Source organism: Monodelphis domestica, chromosome 1 (assembly GCF_027887165.1).
Source record: "Monodelphis domestica isolate mMonDom1 chromosome 1, mMonDom1.pri, whole genome shotgun sequence".
Classification (NCBI taxonomy): Eukaryota; Metazoa; Chordata; class Mammalia; order Didelphimorphia; family Didelphidae; genus Monodelphis; species Monodelphis domestica.
The window spans coordinates 280,039,373-280,051,377 of NC_077227.1; the positions used below are offsets into that span (position 1 = coordinate 280,039,373).

The 12,005-nt window shown below is 34.7% G+C and overlaps 1 protein-coding gene across 1 annotated transcript in view; it reads left to right on the forward strand.

Annotated features, from left to right (window-relative positions):
- Positions 1–1,445: 1,445 nt before the first annotated feature.
- Positions 1,446–12,005, forward strand: part of RAD51B (RAD51 paralog B) — a 922,671-nt gene continuing 912,111 nt past the window's right edge. The window contains exons 1-3 of the mRNA XM_007473087.3: positions 1,446–1,667; positions 3,230–3,347; positions 9,576–9,689. Of these exons, the coding sequence (XP_007473149.2) occupies positions 3,264–3,347; positions 9,576–9,689 (198 nt within the window). The 5' untranslated portion in view covers positions 1,446–1,667; positions 3,230–3,263. The remainder of the gene's footprint in view (positions 1,668–3,229; positions 3,348–9,575; positions 9,690–12,005) is intronic.

Sequence of the window (12,005 nt, forward strand, 5' to 3'; positions counted from 1 at the left end):
CCCTACTTTTTTGCATTTATTTTTAATTTTTATATTTTTATATATATAGACATCTCTCCTTTTTGAATGTAAACTTCTGAAGGGCAGGAGTTGATTTGTTTTCATGTTTGTTATGATGGACAGCTTTTTTTTTCTTTTTTAGTTCCCATTCTCCATTAATTTAGTCCCAAATCTGGATTTTCATCCATTACTAGGATCAAAATACCTTCAACAGGAAGTACCCTCAAAAATTCACTTCTTAGCAAATCATTTAAATGCACTTCATCACATAATTATTATACACATACTTAAAAAAATGATGCTCTGCCCCTTTACCTTCCTTTTCTTTTCCTTCTTTTCTCCACTTGCATTTATACAGTGCCTTCTATGTGCTAAGTCCATTTTATCTTCACAACAACCTAAGAGATAGGGCACTATTACTATCTCCATTTTACAGTTAAGAAATCTGAGATAGAGATTAAATAACTTGCCTGAAGTCATGTGTCTAGTAAGTGTCTGAGGTCAGTTTTAAATTTAGGTTTTCTGATCTCAAGTCCAGGACTTTATCCATAATAATAACATGCAATATTTATATAGTATTTGTGCCAGGCTAGGAAATATCTGTAGCTAGATTTGAATTCATTGCCAACTGTTGTACCATCCCAGTCACATCCATCTATCCCTGCTTCATATAGATGTACAGCTTTTACAGCAGTGATTCTTTATTCTCTTTTTTTAACATTTTATCTTTATTTTAATAATAAATTTCCAGATAAGTTTCTTAAAGTTTTGATTCATATATCTCCTCTTCTTCCCTCCCCTCTCCCAGATCTGACAAGCAATTCAATGTTATATATATGTATTATTATGTAAAACATATTTCCATATTATTCATTTTTGTAAGTAAATAATCTTATAAAACGCAAGCTCCAAATCATATAGCCAAATAAATGATAAATCATATGTTTTCATCTACATCAAGGATTCTTAACTTGGGTTCCATAACTTATTTTTTTCTTAAATTGAAAATTATATTTCCTTATAATTAATTTTTTGTAGCCTTTTTTTTTTAAAAAGCATTTAAATACAGTATTCTGAGAACTGATCCACAACCTTCTCTAGATTGACTGACCAAGGGATCCAGGAAACAGAAAAAAATTAAGCACCTGTTTTACAATGAGATGAAAAAACTGAGGGCCTGAGTGGTTGGTTACCTTGGGGCTACAGTTCATCTTAATGAGCTAGATTTCTAATTTATGTCCTAAATAAAATTAGGACAACTAGGCATTTAGTCTGAGACTTGGAGGGATCCTCAGTTCTTTGATTTAACATTCATTTATATTTATGTTCACTCATCCTATTATTGGGTAATTTACATAAACTCCCAGACCCTTAATTTTCTCAGCTAGGAAATTGGAGACTCGGGCAGGGCATCTTGGTCAGATTTTTTAAGTCAATCCCACCTTCTTTCTTGCCCCTTCCCTGGAAGGGCAAATCCCTCTTATGCCCTAGGGCCAATGGGGCCTGTGGCCATCGCTGATTGGCTGGCTTTCTTCCCCTCCCCTTCCGCCTCTTCCCAGTTGAAATTGCTCCGGTGACCTGCACATTGTTGTGGTATCTGGTTTTAAGACCTTGAATGTTGTCACCTCAGGCTTAATTCCCAGCAAGTTTCACGTGCTGAATTAAAGGTAGCCTCCCTTTTTACAACTTCTGGGAAGATATTCACAGGAATGGGGGGGAGGGGCAAGGGTAAGGCAAGGGCAAGGGCAAGGGCAAGAGATGGCTTTGCGATCCCAGGTCTCCTAGCAATTGCGTGCCCACAAGCTGTTCTTCCTTCTTGGGGTCCAGGTGGAAGGGAGGCCAGATTTGAACCTAGTACCTCCCATCTCTAGGCCTGGCTCTCAATCCACTGAGCCACCCAGCTGCCTCCCCTTTGTGCTTTTTAACCTCTGCTTTTGGGAAAGTTTCAGTATTGAGATGGGTTTATTGCAAACTTTATTTTATTTTTTCTTTATCCAAGATATTTCATTTTCCCAATTACATAGCTATTCTAACTTTAAAATAGCAATCAATGTATTTTAAAGTGCTTAGGCAATACTAGAAATAAGACTACATCTTTAAAAAAACACATTAACCCTTCAGATTTGAGTGCACAGGGCAGGGCCCTTTGATACTTGAGTTTCACAAGATACTTAATGGCTATCCTCAGGGGAAGTGAAGAATAATTACTTAAAAAAACTCCCTGACTTTCAATCTCAGAATCAATACTGTGTATTGTTTCCCAGGCAGTAGAGGGCTGAGGATTTAGGGAATGTGGGTTAAGTGACTTGCCCTGGGTCATACAGCTAAGAAGTGTCTGAGGTCATATTTGAACCTAGGATCTCGCTGCCCCCAGAATAATTACTTTTGACATTTTGACATCACAATCTCATTAGCTAGGTACAGTTTGCTTCTTTGGTTTGTCTTTTGTTGTCAAACTGTCAAACAAAATGTGAGCATTATTGTCTGGTATATGTAGACACACACATACACATATACACATAGAAAAGGGAGTTTAGTTGTCTATTGTATTGTGAATTGGTCTCAAATAGCATCTTCCTGATTACTGCCATTTCCATTGCTAAAACTTACAAAACATCTGGGTTGAACAAGATTTGGTAATTCAGAATGTTTTATCTTATTGTGTGGATGAATTATTTGTTCTTAATTAGAATAAGTCACCACTCATCAATAATGATTTGTTTTATTTTTATTTTTTAATTTTTATGGTTTTAGGGGCAGCTAGGTGGTACAGTAGATAGAGCTTTGACCTGGAGTCAGGAGGACCTCTGTTCAAATGTAGTCTCAGTCACTGCCTACCTGCAAGTCACTTAACCCACATTGCCTAGTCCTTCCTCTGTCTTGTTTATAAGACAGAAAATAAGAGTTTAAAAAATGATTATTTTGGTAAACCCTCCTCAAGGCCAATTACATATACTTGCAAAAAACAAATCATAGAATCATGATAATGGGAACCACCTTGAGAGGTTACCTAGTTTTCTCCCTGTCCCTATTATCCTGTTATGTTTAGAAGGATCAAGTCTTCTAAAAAAATATTCAGTTATTTTAAATTCTACTTTGTTTTTACTGTATATGGAAAAGTTAGAATAAATTGCAGTGTTTTTCTTGATTAAATCTTGTGGTGTATTTTTGGTTATTTTATCTATTGTAAATTGCATAATTTCTTTGTCTTTGTTTTTGTGTTGTTAAGTTCATTCTTTTTTTCATTTGCTGGATTTGGTGTCATGGCCACCAAGAAGTTAACTCGAATAGGCTTATCCCAAGATCTTTGTGACCGACTGAGTAGACATCAGGTTGTTACTTGTCAGGTAAAATTTTTTTAATTTTTCAAATAAAAATTTATAAATATATATTTAATAATTATTCATCAATTAAATATGTAACAAGTAAAATTTTGGGTTCTGTTAAAAGATATATTAATTGATAATTGACTTTCAAAAATAATTGATCAGAGTATACTTAAAAAAAACAAAACCCCTTGCCTTCTGTCTTAGAATTGTAAAAATTAAAATTAATCTACAATAATTTCAAATAGTATATTTTCCAAGATTTATTAATGATCAATAGAAGCAACAAAATACTAAGGTAACAAAATAAAACCACGTGCCCGTGGCTAATCTACCTGTTCAAATAGCCCTCTCCACCACAGTTGCTGACAGAAAGCAAAGAGTGCTAGCCATGGAAGACCACCTTATTTATTCCCCTGTCTACATCAGCATGTAAGGACAGGAAGTCAGTGGGCTCCTGGGTAATGTAGTCAAAGGCACAAGATTTCCAATTACACAGAATTGGTACTAAATATCAGTCCAAGGCAGAAGGGCTAGGCATTTAGGGTAAGTGACTTGCCCAGGATCACACAGCTAGATTTGATTTTTGTCTTTAGGCATGGCTCTTTATTTACTGAGCCACTTAGCCCCATGCTAATTAAATACATATTTAATAAATATTATTATAAATAAATAAAATAAATATAAATAAATAAAAATTAAATAAATAAGACTTCTTTGGTATGTTTAACATAATTGACAACCTAAACAATTTGATTTGTACACAATTCTTTCTGTATTACTTTCTTTAAGGAAAACATTGTTTAAAAGAAAAATGCCTTAAATTCATGTCCAAGGCATATTTCTTCATATCTCTTGTTAGCTGCTCTACCTTTCCAATTCTCCATTTCTCCTGCAGTCACCTTTAACAGTTTAGTTATGTAGGTAGGAAAAGGAATAGAATCATTCACAACTCTTTCCTCTCTCTAACCTAAATCTTTCCTAACTCTAACATCCAATCAGTTGTAAACTTATGTTAATTCTAATATCTCTTGTGTTCATTTCTTTCTCACCATTTACCCTGCTATACCATTCTAATTCAAGCCATTATGACTGGTTTTCTGGATTGTAGTATAGACTCAACTGATCTCCCAGCCTTTAGTCTATCCTTTTATGTAGCTGGAAAAAAAACCTTTTGAGTGTGCAAGTCTGGCTATGTCAACTCCTCTGCTTAAAAACTTCCAGAGGTTCCTTATTGCCTCTATTCAGGATAAAATTCAAACTCCTGTTTGTCATTGGACAGCTAGGTGGTGCAGGGGCTGGTATAACTGGTATGCTGTGGAAAAGGCATGCATGCAAAGGACAGAAGCTTGATGGAGGGGTGGAAAAGGTGATTGGGGAAGGATTCATTGGTAAAATGGTACTTCCATTGGAATTTAAAGGAGAGGTACAATATTCCAGTGATAGAAGAAACATTTAACAAAGCACAGAGGTAGGAAAGGGAAATATGGGAGATGACTAGCACTTTATTTTATTTTTTGAAAATTTTTATTTAATTAATTAATTTAGAATATTTTCCCATTGTAATAGATGATATTGGAGGGTATATTTGATGGATACTAGATAACTAATAGATCAGATAGTTATCTTCCTTTTGCCTACCCTCCTCCCTCCATATCTCCCTTCCTCCCCTCTTCTTCCCTTCAGTTTCCCCTTCCCCTTTCGTCTTCAGCTTCCTTCTAAGTCACTCAGGGTGAGTGAGCTATGATGTTTCAGAGGAAATACTCTTTTTTCTTCTTTATCTCAAGTAAGGGTTTATTGGGGAAAACAGGACAAGATGGAGAATGGAGGTAAGAGGGTTGGGATTTCCCTATTATCTACAGGGAGCCTTAGATTAGAGGATATTGAGAGAAATGGCAATTCAGTCACTACCATGAAACAGAGCAAGTCAGAGAGAGATATATGGACTTATTGTCCTTTTTCTGCCTTCAAATCAGCCAGGCCACCTTCAGCTTGATTTTCCCAAGTCCCAGGGATAAACCCAGCTTCTTTCTTCAAAGTCACCACCATCAGCCAAAAGCCCTCAGTCAAGTCCCACAAAATCAGTGACTGTTGGCTTGGCTCCAAACTGCTTTTCCCAGTAACATTCCAAACAGAATCTTCATTTGACTGACAGTTGACCCATGTCCAGCTTCTGTCCTTTGCATGCATGCCTCTTCCACAGTACCTGGAGGCAGGAAGATTCATCTCCTTGATTTCAAATCTCACCTCAGACACTTAAAAACTCTGTAATCCTGGGCAAGTCACTTAACCCTGTTTGCCTCAGTTTCCTCATCTATTAAATGAATTGGAGAAGGAAAAGACAAACTATACCAGTATCTCTGCCCAAAAACCCCTTTAAAAATGGGGTCACAAAGAGTCAGACACCACTGAAACAACTGAGCTACAACAACAAAGCCTATCCAGCCTACCTACTCTATAGCACATTACTCTCCCTAAAGCTCTCTGCAATCCATATCTGATTGGGCTACTAGCCGTTTCAGAACTCAATGGTTCTGTCTCCTGCCTTCCCAAATCCCCACTCCATCTCTCCAAAATACCTGAAATACATTTGCTCTTCAGTTCTACCACTTGAACTACTCTTACTTCAACTCATTTGCCAATTAAACCGTGAAGCCTTTTCTGATTCTTTTGACTGAAAGTGTTTTTTCCTTCTCAGATTTTCCTAGAGCTCTTTATCTGGTTCTGTTCTACGTTCCTATCACATTCTACCTTTTACTCTATTTACTGTCTCTTTCACTATTGTATCCCTCCTAGTAGAAAGTTAGCTTGTTAAGGCAGAGTCTGTATTATTTTTTCATCTTGCATTAAGTAGAGTTTAATAAATATTTGTGCAGTTGAATTGACTTTGTTAAATCCTATTATGTATCATAATTCCAGTACAGTCTTACTCATTTATGGGAAATTGTTTATTTGGATAAGAAATATGTAAATTAGGATGTTGGAAATCTGTTGTTGTTTTTTTTTAAAGCAATTCTAAGGATGATGAGCATTTTTGTTCCATCTGAATGAATCTGGATTCAGAAATGTGTGTAAGAGAACTGGATTTGTGTGCATGTCAGTAACATTTACTTTAAGGAGTTGAAAAAATAATATGATTTTGCTTACCAAAAAAGATTTTCATTGTATGCCATACTTTTACAAATTTGTTTTATATAGTGAAGATATATCTTCAGGCTTTTAATTAAACATCCTTTTGTATTTATATTCACTTTTCCTATGTAAACCCCCACAGAAAGATGAAGGTTTAAAATATTTTTTAATTACAAATTAGAAAATCATTACCAAACACAAACATTTTTGTATGCAAAGAAAATTGGGAAAGTAAGGTTGTATATGAAATTGTGAATCTATTACATATATCTTGTTTTGAAAAAAAAATTAAATTTAAAGTGAAAATACAGGTACTACTTATCTGTATCTATTTTTGAACTTTTCTCCTATATATTTTTAGAATGTTTCATTGATCCCCTCATTTATTTTTGTTTTGCCTTACTAGTCTTTATTTTCTCTTTCTCCCCCATAAAATCCCTCCCTTACTCATGATAAAAAATGCTATTGACAGCCATAGAAGGAACTATCAAAGTATGAATGCAGATCTAACCATACTATTTCTTGCCTTATTTCCTTCGTGAGTTTTTTCTTAGATATTTGATATGACTTTTTCATAAAATAAAGAATATGAAAATTTATATAACATGACAACATGGGAATAACCTATTATTGGATTACTTACTGTCTGGGGAGAGAAGAGAAAGGTAGGAGGGAGGAAGAGAATCTGGATTTTAAAATGTCAGAAAGCAATTGGTAAAATTTCCTATATGTAATTAAAAAAAAGAATAGAAAGTGAATGGGGGAAAAAAATCTCTCCTTTGTAAATACATTAATTTTTGTTGTTTAGTTATTTCAGTTGTGACTGACTTTGTGTGACCCCATTTATTTTATTATTGTTATTATTTTTTTTGGGCAAACATACTACAGTGGTTTTCCATTTCTGCATCCAGCTCATTTGACAGATGAGAAAACTGAGGCAAACAGGGTTGAGTGACTTGCCCAGGATTGCATAGCTTTTAAGTGTCTGAGATATGATAAAAAGTCAGGGAGATAAGTCTTCCTAACCCCAGGTTTGGTACTATGCCATTGTGCCACCAAACTTTCCTAACAAAATAATATAAACATGCAAAAAACCCTTGTATTTTGTTGATTGTGTTTGAAAATGTATGCCTCATTCTAAACTCTCATGCTTTTTTCAGGAGGTATTTGGAGTTGTTAGAAGTAATTGCATTGATAAGTTATTAAGTCTTAATAAAAGTTGTCTTTATTTACAGGCTTATAGTTAAATAGTTCTGATTCTGCTCAATTCTCTGTATATCAGTTCATGCAAATCTTTCCATGTTTCTCTGAATCATTGCCTTTCATTATTTCTCATAGGACAATACTGTTTCTTTGTACTAGATACCATAATTTGTTAAAATCATTCTCCAGATGATAGGCACCTATTTTGTTTTAAGGTTTTTTGAAGCAACAAAGAGTTATAAATATCTTTGTTCCTATGTATTTCCCCTTATCTTTTATGTCTTTCGAATGCATATCTAGTAATCATATTGTTGGATCAAGGAGGGTGTGTTTTAATGACTTTCGGGGCATCATTACAAATTGTTTTTCAAATTGACCAATTCACAGCTCCTCCAGCCACACAGGTATGATCATTTTTTTTTGCTGTCTTTGTTCATCTAGTATGAGATGGAACCTCAGAATTATTTTGAAGTGTTTATATATATACATATATATGTATATTTTAAAACCCGTATCTTCTTAGAATTAGTATTTATTCTAAGGCAGAAGAGCAGTAAGGATTGGCAATGTGGGGTTAAGTGACTTGCTCAGAGTCATTGGGTGAGGAAATGTCTGAGGCCAGATTTTATGGTTTTTGATAGTTTGGATTTCTTCAGTTGTAAACTGCCTGTCCTTAAACCATTTATCTTTTGGGGAATGCTCTTATTCTTATATATTTGTAGCAGACCTTTATCAGAGAATCAGAGAAATTTGCTCCAAAAATTTTTCCTAGTTGTCTACTTTACTTTTAATACTAAGTACATTTTTTGTGTGCAAACCTTTTCCATTTTATGTAATTTACCATTTTATTTCCTTTTCTGATCAATAACTCTTTTCCCTCTTCAAAATGGTCAAAAAGTATCTATCTTGGTTCCTCCAAGTTGTTTACAATGTGACCTTTTTGTGTCATCAAAAAGTCAATAAAATAATAATAATAATAATAATAATAATAGAAAGCACCTACTTTGTGCCAGATGTAATGATAAGGGGATATAAATATTATGATATGGAAAGCCCCTGCCCTCAAGGACCTTATAAAGTAATGGAAAAAGACAACCGAGGGATGAGAGCTGAAAAATAGTGGTATGAGAGAAAGTACTCAGCCTAAGGGCTTAGTGGACTTGCCAGAGGAGTCCAAAATGAATGCAGCTTGGTGGGAAATTAGGGACATGTCTGAGATCATGTAAATAGTGTGGGATGCTGATTTCAGCTTGATTTTGCCTAAACTATTTTCCTAGTAGTTTTTGTCAACTAGGGAGGCCTTAAACCAGTAGTATGAAAGTTAATTTTTTCTCTCATTGGTTACTTGCCTTATCTGAATTGATAGATGCTTCTTTACACTCTCCCAGCTTTTAAGGAGCACAGATTAAACTGTTATCTAGTAATTGCCTCAGTGTATAAATATTTGTGCCTGAAGTCCAGAAGGCACAAGAGCTTGGCTTATTTAATAAGAATGAGTAAATGTTGCAGTTAAAGGAACAATGTGGCTATTTTCGACTAGGTCATAAGCCCCACAATGGATAAAATGTTTTTACATGTGGTCAAGCAGGGCTTTCTGCTTCTGATGTTCTTAGAGAGGATTGTACATCTTTAGACCCTGGGGTGCTGATAGTTTTAAGTGCCTGGTGCACTATGCCTTAGGGAGTTCATGATAACTCAATTAGATAATCAAAAGATAAGAATCTGTCATCTTATCTTAGTTAATCAAAGAGGATTTATTTATTAAGATAATACTATGGTGAAAGATAATTCTGGAATTATCCATTGTTATCAATATATAGAATTCACACACTCAAAGTAAGAGGGTTTCCATAAAATACACATCTTCTCTATAATTCATGTTGTTTTAAATTGTTTCTTTGCATATTTCTCTAGGATTTCTTATGCCTTTCCCCTTTGGAACTCATGAAAGTGACTGGCCAGAGTTACCAGGGTGTCTCTGAACTTCTCTATGTGGTTAGCAGAGCCTGTGCTCCTCAAATGCAAACTGTAAGCTTCCTTTACATTTTGGTGGTTCACTGGAAGTAGAATTAACATGATTTTTATAAACTGTTGTATGAAGTGATGATCCTTTTCATGAGCTACTGAGTTAATGAAGACAACTTGTAATCATGAGGGTTAGGTTCTCTCTATGTCATAGACGGATTTGTTATTTAATTAAAAAAAAAACCAAAACCAAAACCTCTTACCTTATGTCTAAGGATCCAAACTGTGTAATGGTTCCAAGGCAGAGAGGTAAAGGCTAAGCAATTGGGGATAAGTGTCCTGCCCAGGGTCACACAGCTGGGAAATATTTGAGACTAGATTTGAATCTAGGACCTTCTGTCTTAAGCCTGGCTCTCACCCAGCTGCCTCTCTGGCTTCTCTTCTGACAGGCCATAGTTAAAATCTTCCTAGTTGCCCCTTTGTTATTTTAATCATTGTTATGCTGCTCAGACTTTTTATTTACTATAAAAAATTTTCTTGCCCCAATTGTTGTATTTTCATAACTTTCAACACATGACAGTGATGTGAAAATGCTTTATAAACTAATTATCCTTTAAGGGGTGTCAGTAGTCTCCTGTTTACTTTGACAACTTAATACTTTAAGCTTTGTTTTCATGGTAAATTATGGATTCTCATGCAATTAATTTTTTTTAATGAACCAGCTACTCAAAATTGAGCACCATAAATAATATGGTGACCCAGATGGCATTTCTAGCCAACTTGTAATAGTACTCTACCAGAGATTAAAAAAAAATCTAACCATTTGTGAAATGCTCATTTCAACTCATTGGTGCTATCTCCAAATATAATCAGCAGATGGTGGCAGAGAATTTTTTTTCTCCTAGAAGTTGTAAATAACTTTTCATTCTTTTTTTCCCCCATTGCCTGGCAATCTAGGATTTTGCTATTTTTATTAGAATAAAATTTCTTGGGGGCAGCTGGGTACCTCAGTGGATTGAGAGCCAGGCCTAGAGATGGGAGGTCCTAGGTTCAAATCTGGCCTCAGATACTTCCCAACTGTGTGACCCTGGGCAAGTCACTTAACCCCCATTGCCTAGCCCTTCCCTTTCTTCTGCCTTGGAACCAATACACAGTATTGGTTCCAAGACAGAAGGTATGGATTTAAAAAAGAAAATTTCTTGTTTAATTCTAAAGTGTGTCATATCTTTGTAGGAACCTACATGAAGATATTGTGTATGATGTCATATTGATTATATGTAGCTTTTATTTTCCAAATAAATTAATGTTTAAAAATTCACTTCCCTTTTTGAGGAATATAATATAAATAATATATAATATACAAATAACAAAATATTAATATAAAGGATGTTCCAAAAGTCTCAGTGTAATTTTATGTTACAGTAATGAACAGAAAAACCTTTTTTTGACTTCTGAGATCCTATATTTTTCTATAACAGATCAAGTTGCTTTATATTTTTGAATTTTCTTTATCATTACTGCAGCTTTTTTTCCATAGCTAACAACAATGTTAGCTGTACATTATACATTAGTGTATAAGACAATGAATTTAAGAATGTAGGAAAATGAAGATGATTAATGAGAGGCAGCCAGGTTTATCTAGAGGAAGCAAGTAGTGGGCAGGGCTAACCCTTGACCTCTGTTCAACCTCCTGAACCTTCTCTCTTTCATGGAGCATTTTTCATAAATGTGGAGTCTAAATATTTTTAGAAATAAAACTACTTACTGGTATAGAGTTAGAAGGGTGGATCAATGGAATAGATTTGGGGTAAATGACAGTAGCAAGATAGTCTTCAATAAACCCAAAGATCCCAGATTTTGGAACAAGAACTCGGTATTTGACAAAAACTGCTGAGAGAATTGGAAAATAGTATGGGAGAAATTAGGTTTAGATCATCATCTTACACCCTATACCAAGATTAATTCAGAATGGGTAAGTGACTTAAACCTAAAGAGGGAAATTATAAACAAATTAGGTGAACGTAAAATAATATCCCTGTCAGATCTATGGCAAAGGAAGGAATTTAAGACCAAGCAGGGGATAGAGAATACTATAAAATGTAAAATGAATAATTTGATTATATTAAATTAAAATGTTTCTGTACAAACAAAACTAATGCAGCCAAAATTAGGAGGGAAGCAACAAATTGGGGGAAAAATTTATAACAGAAACCTCTGACAAAGGTCTAATTTCTCAAATTTATTAGAATCTAAGTCATTTGTACAAAACCCGAGCCATTCCCCAATTAACAAATGGTCAAGGGACATGAATAGGTAGTTTTCAGATAAAGAAATCAAAAGTATCAATAGGCACATAGAAATTAAACTACTGGGGAAGCC